The sequence below is a fragment of the Dioscorea cayenensis genome, chromosome 2 (genome assembly GCF_009730915.1).
Source record: "Dioscorea cayenensis subsp. rotundata cultivar TDr96_F1 chromosome 2, TDr96_F1_v2_PseudoChromosome.rev07_lg8_w22 25.fasta, whole genome shotgun sequence".
Classification (NCBI taxonomy): Eukaryota; Viridiplantae; Streptophyta; class Magnoliopsida; order Dioscoreales; family Dioscoreaceae; genus Dioscorea; species Dioscorea cayenensis.
The window spans coordinates 4,654,217-4,672,158 of NC_052472.1; the positions used below are offsets into that span (position 1 = coordinate 4,654,217).

Consider the following 17,942-nt stretch of genomic DNA (forward strand, 5'->3'; position numbering starts at 1 on the left):
CTGTTCCATACATCAGGTCTTCCTTCCAACTGTTTGGCCACTACCCTTAATGAATAAATCTCAATCCTGCAATCAAAAAGCAACCAAAAATGGTGGTTTTTTTTTCATCTCATCACAAACACCAAAAGATGATAACTCACACATCTGAAGAAGCCTCAGGATTATCAGCATCCGCAGCATCAAGAATCATAAGAGCATCCCATACCTAAAATTCAAAATTATGAACTCTAATTCACAAAAACCTAACAAAAGCCAATCCTTTGTGTAGACCAAAAAGTAAAGCAAGAATTAATGGATTCCAACATAAAATTCAAAACTTTTAAGCCAAAATTAATAAATTACATCAAGCCGAAAAACAGTTGAATCCACACATCAGGTATAAAACAAACACAACAGAAAGACTGGAATTTCACACCAATACTATACCTCCGGTCTCTCACATCACCAACATTCCTCAGATCTCTAACCAGCCCCCTGCACCAAAAATCCAAATCCCCAAATAAATTAGAATACACATTAAAAAAATCAAAACCTCCAAATAAATCAAAATACACGTACATTAACTAGAACAATAAAAAAAACCTAGAAAGAAAAAGTAAATCCCAAATTCCATAGCGAGTAAGAAACTCCGTAGGCTAGACCTTGTCAGTGACGAAAGAAGCAATGAAGCTGGGCAGATAGGGCTTCACAGAGTCCAATATCGGAAGACACGTGGTTTGCTGAAAGCCACCCACAAGGTCACCCGCCCATTTAAGTTTCCAAGCCCATCCAAGGAGAAGACCGATGAGGACTGCTACGGAGATAGGGCCAGAATAGAGGGCCAACTGGGCCAACAAGTTCGTTGCTGTGGAGAGATGGGGGTCCATGAGAGGAAGCGAGCGAGCGAGAAAGAGAGAAGAGGCGATAGACCTAGGGCCAACGTTGTGATGGTGGTCCAGGAAAGGAAGCGAGCGATTGAGAAAGAGAGAAGAGGCAATATATCTAGGGCCAGCTGTGTGATGACCTTTTCCCCTTTTTTTTTCTCTCTCACAACAGCCAACATTTGGTTTTGTTTCTAGATGAATTCCTAACAACACACACAGACGTTAGATTGTGATCTAACGGCTGTGTGAGGACGTTCCTAGAATTGAATTCTAGGGACGTCCATAGAAGATGAAATCCCTATATATATATATATATATATATATATATATATATATATATATATTCTTGATGTTGAACTTTGCTTTCAAATTTTAATATTTAATTCTAAAATGCTTTGATTTTGATGTACTTTTTAGAATGGAAACTATTGGCATATCCAGTTTTGAAAAAATCTCATGAATATTTATAGCACGAACAAAATAAGTGTAATTAAATCTTTTTAATTATTAATATCATATTTAATATAAATAAAAATTAATTATCAATGTGCTCTTTTTTTTTAAAATTATTTATTTTATAACTAACAAATATTAATGAATATTATATATATAGATATATTCCATATTATATAATTAAAAAATAGTTCATAATTATAAATAATATTTAAAAATATTTTTACTAACCAAGTCGTTTGGCATCGTTTTGAATATTATTATATATATATAGATATATTCCATATCAGATAATTAAAAAATAGTTCATAATTATAAATAATATTTAAAAATATTTTTACTAATCGGGTCATTTGGCATCGTTTTCTTTCTTTTTTTGTTGATATTGTTTTGCTTTTGTTTTTACTTTTTTTTCATTTTATTTTCAATTTTTGAAAACAAAACATGTTTGGATATACTAACTATTGTGTATTTTAAAAAGATGTAAATATAAACATGTTTGGTAACGCCTTTTTTTATCGTTTTTTCAAATTCATATTTTTAAAATTTTTTTATAAAAGTTTATTTTTCATATTAGTTTACTTGATAATATTAATAAATAAAATTAATAGCATATACTAGTATTATATGGGTAAAAAATATCTCACAAAAATTACACCTTCTAAAATCAAAAAATATTGTTGTGTTTGCCTTAAAAAATTTAATATATATATATATATATACATACATGTTAAAATTAGATCCAACCCATTTAAAAAAAAAATGGGAGAGGAGGGGCAATATAGAGACGTAGTCAAACAATAGGTTTTTACAAATATTTTTTCAAATATATATATATATATATATATATATATATATATATATATATATATATTATATGTTAAATCATAATTTATAAAAATTAATGATCAAACAAAAATTTTCACAAATAATTTTTAAAAATACAATTTTTATACTATATAAACTAATTTGTAAAAATCAACTCAAAATAATAAATTTTTATAAATATTTTTTTAAATATTTTTCTTAATATGTATTTTTTTAAAATTGTTAATTTTAATTTATAAAAAATTTTTGATATTTTTTTAAAAAATTAAAAAGAATTAAAAATTAAAAAGAGAGACAGATGAGTAAAAGATGAAGGTTTTCATGGTGGGAGGAAGAGTTTTGAAAACATTTTCAAAACAATTGAAAACATAAAATTGTTGTTTTTATAAACATGAGGGCTTTGTTGTCAAAAATTTTTTGAAAACAAAAAAATAAAGTGTCATCAAACATGTTTTTCAGCTTTTGTTTCTAAAAACATGAAATTGAAAACAAAAACAAAAAAATTGACAACAATGCTAAACAACCCCTTAACATCTATTCGAATGACTCGATGATTAAACCATTTACTTGAGACTCCAAACCTATAAGAGTTTGATATTTGAGCTCATTCTGATAACTAAACTTGGTATATTTTTTTCCACAAAATAAAAATACATTTTTAATAATTATAATTTGAAATATTTAATGAAATATTTAACCCAAAAAAATAAATGGTATTAAACATATCCCATTGCTTTTAATGCAAACAAAACAAACACATAAATGCAAGAGGAAAAATTCTTTAAAAAAAATTAAAAAAATCCTTCTTAAAACCCTCTCCAAATAGATTATACTACTTTAAATACATTACTAAATTTATAAATTTTTTCAAATGATATCAATGATAAACACATGCTGATAAAAAAAAAAATCAAGGATATATATTTCGATAAAAAGTGAAAAAGAATACTCAAAGGGAGTTGAAAGACGGAACGGCAAAAAACATAACAAAAAGTAGTAAATAGAACTAAGAAAAGAGTTGAATAAGGAGCAGGCATGGCGAGCAGTCCATGTTAGAATGAAATAAAACGGTCAGAGAAGGCAATATTGTTGTTCCTGTTCTTGTTCACAACTCTCTTTTGACTTGCAGTTCAGCACATGCTCTTGTTTTTCTTCTTGTTTGCCATCAAGTTCACCACTTCCACTTTTTCTCTCTCTTCCCAGAAATATGGTTATTTAATAACATATAAATGATCAAGTTCAGGGTTTTATTAGAGATGATAACAGTATGAATGCAGTTGTCATTACTGGAGAAAGGTGACCATGTCCATGTGTCCAAGTCTGTCCACATCCTAAGAAAGTCCTTCAGAGTGTCCCTACCAAGCCATGAAACAAGAGCTTCTCTGTCTTTCCTTTTTTGATAAAAAAGGGGGTTCACCTAAGTCAACATGTCATCTCAGAGCAGCAGTTCATCAGGACCGCCACTGCTTGGATTACTTCAATCTAAGGGGCTGTTTGTTTGCAAGGAATGGAGTTGAAGAGGAATGAGATAGAAATGAGATAGGAATGAGAATAAGGGGGAATGAATTAGGAATGGAAGGAAAACTGTGTTTGGTTGGAGGGTATGGGAGAGTAATTCATTGGGAATGAGAAAAGTAAATAGAAAAAATATGTGCAAAATGTCTTTTATGCCCTTATAGAGTAAATATTAAAAAAATAAATACATTGGCCAATAATATTATTTTATTTGTAATATGTTGTCATTATTGTCATAATTATTTTTATAATTAATTTTTACAATCAATCTTCATTATTAATATTGTTGTTTTGTTACAATGTTATCATTTTATTTTTATTATTTTAGAATTAATTTAATTTATTGTTATTGTTGTTGTTGTATTTTTATAGTATTAATTTATTTGTAATATGTTATCATTATTATTTGTTTACAATGTTCTCAACATTTTTCCTATATATATAGATAAAGTTTTAAAGTCAAGGGTAAAATGGATATTTCACCATCCGGATTGGGCATTCTCAACCAATTGGGGAATGCCAATCAACCTTCTCCCTCATCTCATTCCTCATGGATTCCTCCCACATTCCCAAGCCCTCACAACCAAACAAACAGATTGAGCTCATTCCCAATCCATTCCCAATCCATTCCCAATCCAAGCCTTGCAAACAAACAGCCCCTAAGAACTTTTCTTCTGAATCTTTCATGTGATTCTTTTCAAAATATATAGGAAAGAAAATAAAGAATTAAATAAATAAATTACAACATGCATCTCTTAAGCAGTAATTAAAGCTGTTCACGTTGGAATTGCAGATGTAAGTAACATGGTGTCAGATAAAAATTAGATGCGCTGGCAGGATATGCAATGTATATACTAATGAGTACAGAGTGCTGACCTCTCTTGGGAACACCAGGAATAGCTAAATTCCTGCATACTTGATGAGTTTGAGAAACATTGAACAACAGGTTTAAGGCAAAGTTCATCACCAGCTCTTTACAAACTTTGTTGGAATCTGCAGTACATTGTAATTTCAATGGTATACCTCGAATCACACATTTAAGTGGCACAGACTATGTTTTTTTATATAATGCCGATAGGTTTGAAGAAATATAACGCATGATGAGAAATGAAAGTAAGGTTACTTACCTGCCTTGATTTTGAAATAAAAGATTTTCAATTTTGTTTACTGTAGTTTGGTAAGCTGCATTGTTTGTCGGTGATTGTATTGAAGAAAACTAATGCTAAAATCAAATGATATTCTATTCTGAAGTGGGAGTACATATATAAACCATGTGTGTCTAAAACTAAGTAGAGAATTTTGTGAATTTTTATATATAGACCCCAATCATATTTTCATAACTAAAATTGGATTATGTAAGGTATCACGCAAACATCCATACTATTAGAATAGTTGCGGAGTGGCAATCAAAGCTGTCCAAAGCAGAGGAGAATATGATTATGGAGAGCCAACTACTAGGATTCAAGGTACAACCTCCAGAGGATGGCAGCTCAAACTACTATCAATCATAAAGATACTAGGGAAGGACTGACTGCAGCGAACCTTGACAATAATATTGCCTTCATTATACAAAGACTAAATTCAACATGTACTTTTGCTATTTGTGAAAAAAAATTTATTACATGGGATTAAAATAAACTGGAGTTATGCCTTCAACTGAGAATCTTGTTTCACAAAATATAAAGAGAAAAATGATTTAAAGTATTTTATGTGAGTAAAAGAAAATAGATACTACAATCCTATTGCTAGAATCAAAACTGGGGATGAAGATTCTAAAATCAGGACTAACCTTGATGACCATTTTGTATGACTTCTGCAGCCAGATCAATTATGCCATGACAGTGGCAATGTGTTTGCAGGAAAAACAGCAGACGGAGATCCTTGTGCCTTCTTCTTTAACTGCTCAAGCAGACGATGAGCTTCTCTTAACTCATCGCTTGCATTAGGCCCATGTCTTTCCCATGAGTCAATAACATGCTTTTGGAACTCTAATGCGAGGGCATAACTGCATTACACAAAGAGGATGGTATTGAAAATACAAGACTTCAAAATTATAGTATAAATGAGTGAGTTTACTGATAGTTGTAAAAGTCCTGATATGGCATGATGCAAAGTTAAAAGATTTCAGAAATTATTTTGGCATGTATCTGCAAGATAATATTGAAAAACACCTGAAGATGATGCATGGTTGCCTACCAAATTGTACAGTGTTATATAAGGATGAATCCTTTCCATAAGGAGAAGATACCATCACTAAAACACATCTAACGCCAAAAGCATTGAATCATACCTGATTAGAATGAATAATAATAATAATAATAACAATAACCATCTGCTTGTCAAAAGATGAACTAAAGCAGTCAACATCCTCATGTTTACAACCTTTGGATGGAAAGTTCAGTGATTATGTTTCTCATGCTCCATTTTGCAACAAGAAATTTGTATGATAAGCTTACAAAATTTCTGCCAAACAAAGATGCCTAGAGAAAGATATTTCATAACATTGAATCTAAATAGTGATTCTTCTTTAGCAAGTGGTGATTAAAAGATTTGATGAGTACTCCTTCGAGCAATTACTACCAGTGACCTCTCAAATTGCAATAAAGCAAAACTAAATCTTCCATATTTAAATTTCAATAGCCACTACAATAACCATGAACTTAAGGTACCTCTTGAACTCCATAATCAGAAGTTCTAAATATTTCCACAAATTACAGAACCATCCATCTACACATGTTTTCCATTCCTATGTAGACATTCAGATAACTATATTCGCTTTCTTGTCACAATCATCATTTCTTCTTTAACTAGTTCCAGTGCCTAATTTAAAAATTGGCAATTTTCTGAGCTAAAAGCAAGCAAGGTCCTAATAACTACTCTCTAAGCAGTTCCCCATCCCTTATCCTTTTCAACCAACAGGGTTCTACACTGTCAGATAAGCATATATGCACACTGAAATATAACTTTCAAGCCTATGATCCAATCCTACAAAATATAGCAATTTATCATTTAAAACTTTAAGGGAATATATATTTCTCTACTTTTAATAAAACATACCGTACGCAAGGTATAATTTATGTTAATGTACCTACAAAACCGCTACTTGATAACATTAGCAACTTTGCAATAAAACCATAGAGCATTCACCCATGCAACTTAATCTTATTTACCGCCTGTTGAAGACATGAAAATAAGAGAAATGAACCTTGTTCCTTCCTTCCATGAGAGGTTTGAAATCTAATGAACTCACATTAAAAAATTTACAAACCTAATCAAGGAAAATTCAAGACTTTGTAACTTAATAAGCATCAATTCAAACAAATGGTGGGCCTATGGTGCATGTGCAGAAGGCATTGAAACCAATATATCAAGAAATCCTTTGGTCATGAGGATCATATTCCTTCAAGAGATGGCCTTAATGGTTCAAGATATATCTCTCACAAAACAAATGGCTAGCTTATAATGCTAAAAATCAAGAAAACATAATGACACATGACTTATACAAACGTATAATATTTGACAATTGATCAAGGGAAAAAAGAGTGTAAATATACCTTTCCATTGCCCCATAAGAATTAGCAATGCACTGGCATGTATCTATAGAATCCTCGTGGTCTTCGCCAAAAAGTTTTTCTATTATTTTCTTCCCAAGGAGCAGCATTCTTAATGCTTCCTGTGGCTGATTCATTTCCAAATATGTCTGCCCCAAATGCTTATATACAAATCCCAATCCAAAAATGCATTGGCCCAAAGCTCCCCTTCAGCTGCTCAACTGCAGCCTCAAGCAAAGGAACAGCATCAGAGACTCTCCTTGTCAAGAGAAGCAACCACCCCAGCCTTGCTGAGATACTTTCCAGCCAAATGCAGTTGTTGTGGGAGCTTCTCAATTATTGCCAACGTCCGCTTCATCAAAGACATAGCAATTTCAAAGTCATTCATGGCCCTCATACAACAACGATGTCTCTGCATATGCCTCTGCAACCTTGTCAGGTGAGACTAATTTTTTCTTATCAAGAATCCCACAAGCAATCTCCAAACACCTCTTTGAATCTCCAAACTTGTCCTGGTTGAACAATGCTTTTTGCCATCGAAAACAAACACCACTGCCCGAATGTCACTCTCCTTCTCTGCTTGTGCAATCACCCCCTTAAGTGTATCAATGGCATTATCCAACCTCCCAAGAGAAATCTGCATATTTGCCTTCTCAATCTCCACATAAAACAATTCCTCGTTCAAATGCAAATCCTCCAAAACACTTCTTGCCATCTCATTTTGCTTCAAAGCTTCCTCATTCTCCCCAAGACTAGTATAAACAACTCCAAGAAGCCGTCGAACTTGAATCACCTCCATAGAATCAGACCCCAATCTCTCCTCATATATATCCAAGGCCTTCAGAGCAAGTGGCAAAGCCTCTTGAAACTCCAACACCGAAGTATAAAACTCTGCCAAATCCTTATAAGAATCACCCATTTCCCTGGAACCAGCAGCAAAGATCAAACTTTTCAGCTCAAAACACCTTCTGCGATTAACCAAAGCCTCATATCTTCTCCCCATAAGTATCTTTGTATCAGCAATCTGTGCCTGCACTGCAACACGCACTCGCGCATCTCCAGAATCACCACAACCTCGGCTTGGCATTCCATCAAGCACCTGCTCAGCAGTGTTCAGCGACTTCAAACTATCATCAAATCTCTTCATCCTATAACCAATCTTCCCCAATAAGAGCAGAGCTTTGGCAAGAGACAGCGAATCCCCACCATCTTTCTCCAAAAATCCCTAAACGCTCTGACAGCAAAGGTAAGGGCTTTCTCAGGGGTTTCAGAGCTATCAGAGTGCAAGCGCTCACCAACTCTAGACAAGCGAGGCCAAGGCGCTTGTCATTCTCATCCGAAGTGGATTCCATGGCGTTGAAGGCCTCGAGGAGTTGCTTCGTTGAGGTGGCGGAGTCGAAGATATGGTGATGCACGGAAGATGTTTGTGAAAATGCCTGAATGGAACGTGACTCGCATGGTTGGAAGGAGTGGTGGTAGTGGTGGTGGTGGTGATGGAGAAGAGGAAGGAGAAGGGACGAGCTCGGAGAATGGAGAAATCGAGGAGAAATGGTGAGCTTGGAGATGGAGGAGAGGAGGGAGAAGGTGGACCTTCTCATGCTAGAACCACTGACGAAGAAGCTCGAGATAATACAAAAATCAAACCTTTCGTCTGCATAGATCTTGAACAACAATTTAATTTTCTTATTTTATAATTAGTTAAAATTATTTTATATTTCCTGTTTTTGGTAAACAGCCTACTCTTGCTTGTTCGCCTATTTTATTTCGATCACCTGGCATAAAAAAAAATACAATTTGATTTCATATATTTAATTTTTGTTACAATAACACCGGTTTTAACAAATACTCCTTCGGTTCCTTTCTACTTATCATGTTTTGGAGTTCTTCGTTTTTACTCACTATATTGAAATTTTCAGTACATCATTAAATAATTTGTTTTCAAAATTTATCCACTTGTATAATTTTTAATAAATCACAATTAACTATATATTAAATTATATACTCCATTTAGCGTTTGGTTAGATGTAGTTGAAACATAAAGAGATTTTTCAATCACGATTCAGATAGTAAATTCTGAGTTGAAAATGCAGAGAGTCAAATTTTTGGTGTTTGGTTGATCGTAATTGAAAATGCCTTGATTTCAAAATTTTAGTGCTTTGTTTGGGAGGATTTGTAAATCTCGATTTTGAAAAACACTGTGTTTGGTTGGATGATTTGTAGGATATAAACACTCCTTTGATAGGATACTCCACCCTTAGTCATTATTAAATTTAATTAATTATAAATACACAATTAATTGTTATTAATAGTAACCAAAAATAATTATGCATATAATTGCTTAATTTAATATAAATTTATGTCTTCATTACAAATTATTGTTATTTTTTATAATTATAAAAAATATATGACACTATTTATAATTTTTTATATTTATAATTTTTTATATTGATAAAAATATAATAGTAATCATTTATTACTAAGATAAAATAATATCATGATTTTATTTTTATTTTATTTATATATAAATTTATTAGAAAGTCTCACGTGACTTTCTATGGAAATCCCAAGTGCGGGAGATTAAACTACGGCAGATTTGGACGTAGTTTGAAAACCAACCAAATCCATCTACATTGCATTTCTAACTACTTTCAAATTCTCAAATCCAACCAAACAAACACCAGATTTTGAAGTTTTTTGTAATTACAATTACATGTAGTTTTATATCCTGCCAAACAAACACACCCTTAGTGGAGTTTTAAATAAGGGTAATTTTGGAAAGTAATAGATTTTTTTTTATAAAATATAGGTAACCAATTAACTTCAACCAACTATTCTTCATGGTGTGAATTGGGTAAATGTGACAAGTAAAAAAGACCAAGAGGGAGTATACATCGTTTATAACAAAAATTAAATTTAGGGGTTAAATTATAATTTTTTAAAGCTAGTTGATTGAAATAAAAACATTTGAAAAAGTAGAGAATTATTTATGTTTACTTTTTTTTTAATGCCTAAATAGTCCATAAAAATTGGATATTAATATTATTTTACTGGAAATTGCCAAAAAAACACCTAAGTTTGCAATATTGTCAAAAATACCCTCTTAATTTGGCAATCCCTAAAAACCCCTTCCTTTTAAACACAATGTTTTTTAAACCCCTATAGCATGTAACGGGTGGTTACTGTAGTCATTTTTGAATTTTTACGACGTAGTGCCCTTTGTATGGGAAGTCGTGGCACTACAATCATTTTCGTCGGTTTGAGAGGAAGTGAGGATTTTTCTTAGGGTAATCCCTCACTGACGACCTTTCATCGGAGTCACGAGTATGTTTTATTTCTCAACTTGCCTCTTCAGCTTTTCCTTTTCCGAAGTTGTCTCTGCCTGGACATCCTTTGTAATTTCAGCTTTTCCATTTCCACCGGTGTCTCAAAGGAGAAGTCCGCGCAAGTATTCAAAGATTTCATCGACTTTGCAGCCTAAGGTATCGAAGAAGTTGTGATTATGATTTTTATTTTAACTATTCTCGTTATAAAGAGAGATTTTTCGGTTTTGCTTTTTGTGGTTTCATTTTTATGGAAGATATTGAAATATGCAAAAGGATTTCTCAGCTAGGGTTTGTTAGTCCGCAAAGAGATTTCTCTGCTAGGTTTTTTGTTTTATATTTTCATCCTCAGATACATGATCGAAAGAGTTTTTCAATTGTTATGATTTGTGTAATACTTATAATGTATGTTTCCCCATTCATTTGATATGGTTGCAGTTTTACAAATGAGGTTTCCATTTGAGAAATTAGTTTTAGTTTAAAACATTATGTCTTGGTTTAAATATTGTGGTTTCTGTTTAATAAACTAGGTCTCCTGCTTAACAAGTAATGTCTCTATTTAACAAGTGATATCTCTGCTTTAAGATTAGAGGTTTCGCTTTAAAAACCTTATCTTTTCGCTTAAAAATTTGAATATCACCGAATGCTGGAGACCTTCACTGAATTGATAGTCGATACGACCCCTCGACACTGGGAGATCATCCGAAGCGACACCATTTACAAAGATTCATCGAGATGGAAGTCGTATTCCAAGAGAGGTCCCTTCTTGATTTTCTGCTGCAAAGGTACGATAGCACGCATCTCAATAAATTTATGATTAGGGCAAGCTCGCCGAGTTTCGCAGCTCAAGATGTGGCTCACTGCTCTGGTCTCGCGCTATGCACGAGACGCAGTCTTGTTTCAAAAGAAGAAAACACTCTCAGCTTTCAAAGAGAGGTATTTATCAAAAACTTATGAGAGACACAGAGACTCCATTAAGAGAACTTTTGAGCAACTTGTTCGACAGTAGGGGAGAAGAAGAAAAAAATTTTGTCAAACTCGATATTATACCCATGGGTACAATCCTCTTCCCAAATACCCTCACGCTCGGCTCCAAATCGATCCTTGATTATGTCGATGATCTACCCGGTATGTAGCGACACGCACCGGGCGCAAGCGATACACAAGTGGCTTACTGGAGGACGCTCCGCAGCCGCCGCTGAGCGCTAGCTAGATGCTCGGGAAGAAGACCAACACGGGCACATTAAGGATTGATCCCACAGACCAATATCCGGGTTTTACGAAATGATCCGAATCGAAAGAAAGTCCATTTTGGCAAGACCCTCAAAGATGCCGGGTACATGTCGAAAATACTTATCGGAAGCGAGCGCCGATAGAAACTAGTTTGTCATCTCTCGAAGGAAAAGAGGTAATAAATCATGAACAATGTGGTTAATAATAGTAGTTAATGTTTAGATATAGTATTTAGCATTTAACAGTTCCCTACCACAACAGCCTCCCGATCGCCATGCACTTCCCGACCCTGCAATCTCGACAAGAATAGGCTTACAATGTCACTCGCAACTCTTCTCGCAGTACGCCAGATATTGATGATGAATAATAACACAGACCATCGCTGGTCGATGCGTCATATTAAGTTTATCGCTGCTGATGACACGCTTTGTCATAGTGGAACCGGTGACCGACAATGTCGCATCGAAGGTAGACACAATCCCTAAATAATAAGAAGCAGCAAAGGATATGTCTCCCGTTGATGCTGTTGCCATGGTCGTGGTTGAGAATATCGTTAACCCTATTATCAACGAAATCCCCGTCACGGTGGAATCGGCTGCCTTCAATGCCGCATCGGCTGGGACACAATCCTCAAGAATAAGAATCTGGCTAAGAGTGTGTCTCTGCTGATGCTATTTCCATGGTCATGCTGACAAGATCGCCGACTCGCTGTCAAAGAAATCCAAGTCACTGTGGAACCAGAGTCGACATAAAGGCCGATAGAAGGTAGACGCAATCCCACAACAACAAGAAGCATCTATGACGTGTCTCCTGCTGATGTTGTCATCACGCCAAGCATCAAGGAAGATGCGCTAGTGCTCGAACACCAACAACCGACAACAACATGCCGCATGATGATCCCAAAAAAAGTCAGTAATCTAGGGCAAGGGAACGCTACGTAAAAAGAAATGAAAGATGAGATCCTTGCCAACCAACAATACGAAGAAGTTCGAAAGACTTTTATTCCAAATAATAAAAGATACCTTGACAATCGCGCTTTTAACAAATTCGAAAGGTGGAGTTTATAAGGATCTTTTCTCAACCGCCTATGGACATGTAAGTATGAAGTTTTTTTATGTTATTGTTTAAATATATATATTCCCATTTAAGTTATGTAGTTTCCGCTTAAATATTAGCGTATCATTTAAAAAGATTGTTTTACTGTTTAACCTTGTCAGTTACCATTTAAATATTTACATTATCCTTTAAAAATATATATTTTCCACTTAAGATTATGTGTTTTTGTTTAATTATATCTCATATCGCTTAACTACATGGACCTGCCGTGGTGGAAGAATCGACTCTTTCAAAGACCACACCCGGGCCGACTATTCACGCCGCTAACGGAAGCGAGATGGTGACAAATGACGTGATGGACGCTCAGATGCATAATACAAAATTCTCTAACCAGAGTACCGTATCCTTATAAGAAGCGCACCTCCATTACACGACCACTAGCACTGTTTATGTCAAAGCAGGAAGATGTGATTGACACAAAGTTCGCTATGATCGGAGATACCGCGCCCAACCTGCATGATGTTGACATTGTCATCCTCCCGATAATCATGAATGGCCACTTCCATGTTGTGGTCCTTGACAATAACAAACAAGAATACATACATTATCTCGATGCCAAAGTGACGAGTATGATAACGACGCATTCGAAATGGCGTAGTTCTTTTGATAATTAGAGTTTGATTAATAGAGTTTGATAAATAATCGATATTCCAATCTCAAATTGTATACCTTGACAGTGGAGACTATTAGACTTCAAAATCAATATAGAGTTCGGCAATACGGTGACCGTAAGGTACCCGTTAGTTCACGACATGAAATCCCACGACAAAAAAAGGAAGTGTCGATAGTGCCGTCTATGTCATGCGGTTTATCGAGCAATTACTCAACGATGAACAGCTACGGCTACCGCAAGCGGATGTCCCCTATTTGAGATTAAAGTATATTGCCCGCATACTTATGGAAGGGAGTGCAGCTGGCATCACTGAGAAAGGAGGGTCTTCGACTGCGGGGAAACAAAGTTGACCTGATATTGTTTGTTTTCAAATATAAAATAGTTTTATCGTTATTAATTTAAATTCAGTTCATTGTTTTCAAAGTTTTCAATGTTTAAATATCAGTATTTTTTTTAAATGAAGTATTCTCTGTTTAAACAACAATATCTCTATTTAAATATATGTGTTAACGCTTAACAATATGCTTCTATTTAACTTTTTAGTGTCTACATTTAAATAACAAAAGAATGACAAGGAAATTAGATGTTTAAATATAAAAAGTTGACACTTAAATAAGTTTGTTTCTTTTTAAAAAAATTTGTTTATTTACAATGCCTAGTTACGATAATTTCATAGCAAGATCTATGATTGTGACCGAACACGCGGCAAGTACACAGAATGTAACTCACGTGACCTCACTCGATCCTCTTTCGTCTAGGACGCCCAGGTTGCTTTCTCGTCACAGACGTTCACAAACGCAATTCGCAATTTCTATCCGTAGGCTTGCCATTGTCGAGTATGGGGAATATAGCTTCCTTATACGCCAGTTTATAATTATCAACGGTAAAGTAGCCGCTAATAAATTGATGAACGTTGGTGTCTGTCTGCATTATTGCAGCGTAAGCGTGTTTGCACAGGATACCATAAACTTGCCATCTGCAACATGAGCAAGTTCTATTGGCAAGATCTATAGAGCTGCTGTACTAGTCAATCACTTTATAACGATCATCGACACAACAACCAACATGAAGACTTCAGCTTTCCTCAATAAGTATCTCTACCTTCGAATGTATGTCCGGGCATAAGTAGGTCTCCCATTTGTTCGCTTACTCACGGCGGTAGCATAACATGCGCATCAAATTGAACCTGTACAGCGTAGAACACTAAAACTTAAAACAAGGTTAAGCAAAGACATTGATATTTAAATAGAAACAAAATGTTTTAAATAGTAGGATAATAAATTAAACGAAGATCGAGATAGTTAAACACAAACAATGATATTTGAACGGTAAGGAAAAGTTTTAAAGGATAAGAACAATTTTTACGTGTTAAATAAAATCAACATTCGAATACCTTATGGAGTCGACCATTTTCGTCACCGGTAAATGCCGAGCTTCTTTTGATCCATGCATTAAAACGACTCAGCGACATTTGAATACATTTCACCCAGTGTTCACCTCCGAATAAATAATTTGACCAATGTGACATATCTCGATGATGAATCAACCACCCTATGGGGTTTGGTTGATGTGGCCTCGCAGCTCATTCACTCAGCATCATCGAATTCTTTAGCCATGGATGCCCAAGCAATACGAAATTTTATGGACCATCACTCCTCCCTCAATACCTTCCCAAGTTTGACATTGGCTTTCATAAAATTGGCCTCCAAGTGTCAAAGGAAGTATGCATGTGGGGAAGAAGAGAAAAACTCTTGTAGTAGCATTCACAAGGCCTTTAGACCTATTCGAGACGAATGTAATTATCTCTTGATAATCTCCTTCATCGTATAAAGCATCACCTAACTATACCGAAGGAGACATGGAAAAAACCATTGTTTCCATCTTTACCTGTGGCACCAGTAGAGTACCCCGATATTTTCTAAGGAGGTGGGTACCATCGACAAACAACAACGGCCTGCAAGCCCTCTTGAATCCTACAATACACGCATTAAAGGAAAAATGCACGCTTAAAACGCCACCTTCTCTTTTCCACAATCGCAATGCTGCTAGGGTTTATCTCAACCACCTTATCCATGTACCAAATCAATAAATTGTAAATGGAGATGTTACTATCGTCGAGGATCACCCGGCATGCTCCTTTTCCCCAACTAAGCTTGCTTGTATGGAATGTGGACACTATGTTCCCCGACAACATGTCCTTTTCCGAATGTCGATGGCCTCAGTATAAGGGCCGGTCCTTGAGCTTCTAAATCACTCATGCGTTTGTCCATTTTTTGGACACTTTTAGATGTGACGCCGATCCAATTCCACCACCGCAAGAGTGTGACGGGTGCTTCGTCTTGATTCTGAAAGTATTTTTATTATATTCCTTTGATGCATGAAGGCGCCATTCACAACCATCGGCAGCGCATTCCATAGTCACCCGGTGTTTTTTGTTCTTTAGGAATTTAAAGTCAAAATTCCGTTTGATTGTAAAATTCCAAAGTGTGTCTCTGAAATGTTCAACGCCTTGTAAACATTGTCCAATATCCAATGACAATGCTTCAGATTGATCTAACGAGGAAGGAAGGCATGCCACACAGTTAGGGTCGCCATGAGGTGGAACATAAGCGCTTCCACAATCTGAATTCCTGCCAACACTTTAGTTTAAACGAAAAACGATCAAGATTTTAAGTAGAAACATAAAATTGTTAAATGATAACTATAAAATTTAAAGGTTAAAACAAATATTTAAACAAAAATAGAATAATGTAAGCGGAGAAGACAGTTTTTAAATGGAGACTTGATATAGTTAAACAGAAACTGGGATAATTAAACAATAATTAATTTCTATAACTAGATAAACATAAAAGAGAGGAAACTTACAACAAGAAGAACTCATTTTTAGTAGGATACGATGGCACATCATCTGTATCAACAAAAAGATTGACTACAAAGCTTTTGAAGATGGAGTACACGTGACACATGCGCCGAAGTCAACCTCGCTTTCTATTGAACAAAATATTTTATGTCCATCGGGAGTGATAAACTTCACCCTGACATGGTCACTCACATATCTCGCAAATACATCGATTCCTCAAGAAGTCACTGCGAACATTAGCACTCATCTATCGCTGTTGTATCTAGCAATAGCACAAAAACTCTTCATAATAGCCTTTTATATTTTTTTATAAATTGTTACCCCTCCCTCGTAATAATCAAAGTGAGAGCAAATCGAAAAATTCTCATCTTATCTGAAAACCGCAGTAACTTAAATTCAACAAAACCAAATGAGGAGTAAGAAGAAGATGTAACGAACCTTCTAAACTTTGTTTGACAAAAAGCAAGCGTGAAGGCAAAAGCAAAATTGTATGCATAAAGGTCGGACATGATGGGATTGGGCATGTATTTTTCCACCATTTGCAAGGGAAAAATGAAATTTTATAATACGGACCCACTGAAGGTCAGTGATAGGAAAAGGGAATTTAAATTATACCATAAGGGTCTGTCCAGATGTGCAAAAATCGAGTGGCTAAGAATTTTGAAAAATCATGAGGGATAAATAGAATTTTCCCATTATTATATATATATATATAAATCTAATCCTCAAATTTTGAAAATACTCTATCGTTTGCTCGGATGAGCATTAACAATGGTCCCCCAACTTTACCGTATTTGGGAATAATCGTAACAGGGATCAAACCCAAATTCGAGCTCCCATTTGTGAATTTGGGGATTAAGAAAAAGGCAAATGTCAAAAGGGCTATTTTTAGGGCGTGTCTTTATTCTCCTTTTCTCCTGTATAATAATTAAATTAAATTATTTGATTAAAAATATTTAATTATAATAATTAAAAAGACAATGATATTGAATTTAGTTTTTAATTATTTTGTTCATATTTCTTAGTTGTTGGACAATAGTTAGACTTGAGTTCCAAGTTATAGTGTATGTTTAGTATTTTTATATATATATATAAAATAGGTAAGGCTGTGAAAATCAAAATTGCTTAAGCGCCAAAGGATTTGAGTCTTTCTTATTCTCTCCCAAGTTGAAAAGTTGCTAGAAGGAAAACGAAACTAGATGGCTATATTTATTTTCATTATATAATTAATAATTAATTATGATAGTTTTGTACCTCTAAAAGCCCTGTAACAGAGCTCCAAATAAATGTCTCTAATAATTTCAACCTACTGCAAAAATCTTTAATTAGAGGCCTTTACATAAGGTTTCTAATAACGCTAAGTTTGTTTCTAAAAGCTCTTCAAAGAAAATTTAATGATATATTAATTTGCCTCTAAAATATTAACTCTGCCTCGCTAGCAGATTTAATATTATTAGAAGCAATTAAGAATATCAAAATATCTCAATTAATAATTAGATTAATTATACTATTCTAATTAAACAAATCTATATCAATTGAGGCAACATATATATATATAATTGCATATGTTATATTTGAGTAAAATTTTTA

General features: G+C 34.4%; 2 protein-coding genes across 3 annotated transcripts; both read right to left on the reverse strand.

Moving 5' to 3' along the window:
- Positions 1 to 4,366: 4,366 nt before the first annotated feature.
- LOC120270828 lies at positions 4,367 to 7,389 on the reverse strand. Of its 2 annotated transcripts, XR_005539690.1 has the most exons (3): positions 7,214 to 7,285; positions 5,449 to 5,664; positions 4,367 to 4,652 (listed from the first exon to the last, which is right to left on the reverse strand). XR_005539690.1 is itself a non-coding variant. In XM_039277895.1 (2 exons), exons 1-2 carry the CDS (start codon positions 7,345 to 7,347, stop codon positions 5,484 to 5,486), a joined length of 315 nt encoding a protein of 104 aa, XP_039133829.1. In that variant the 5' UTR covers positions 7,348 to 7,389; the 3' UTR covers positions 5,304 to 5,483. The 2 variants fall into 2 exon arrangements, 1 of the variants encoding a protein (XP_039133829.1); XM_039277895.1 differs by lacking the exon at positions 4,367 to 4,652 and having other exon boundaries at positions 5,304 to 5,664; positions 7,214 to 7,389.
- A 68-nt stretch (positions 7,390 to 7,457) lies between these two features.
- Positions 7,458 to 8,808, reverse strand: LOC120272045. The gene is made up of 3 exons (XM_039278770.1): positions 8,506 to 8,808; positions 7,683 to 8,435; positions 7,458 to 7,562 (listed from the first exon to the last, which is right to left on the reverse strand). Exons 1-3 carry the CDS (start codon positions 8,806 to 8,808, stop codon positions 7,458 to 7,460), a joined length of 1,161 nt encoding a protein of 386 aa, XP_039134704.1.
- Between the last annotated feature and the right edge of the window lie 9,134 nt (positions 8,809 to 17,942).

What these genes read in the sequence shown, in the direction of transcription:
- LOC120272045 (XM_039278770.1), bottom strand. Translation starts at nt 8,808, where the DNA reads ATGAGAAGGTCCACCTTCTCCCTCCTCTCCTCCATCTCCAAGCTCACC. An exon ending in GCCTCGCTTGTCTAGAGTTG is followed by an intron (nt 8,436 to 8,505) that starts GTGAGCGCTTGC and finishes CAGAGCGTTTAG; the next exon opens with GGATTTTTGGAGAAAGATGG. An exon ending in GAGGTGTTTGGAGATTGCTT is followed by an intron (nt 7,563 to 7,682) that starts GTGGGATTCTTG and finishes TCTTTGATGAAG; the next exon opens with CGGACGTTGGCAATAATTGA.
- LOC120270828 (XM_039277895.1), bottom strand. Translation starts at nt 7,347, where the DNA reads ATGAATCAGCCACAGGAAGCATTAAGAATGCTGCTCCTTGGGAAGAAA. An exon ending in TCTTATGGGGCAATGGAAAG is followed by an intron (nt 5,665 to 7,213) that starts GTATATTTACAC and finishes TGTGTAATGCAG; the next exon opens with TTATGCCCTCGCATTAGAGT.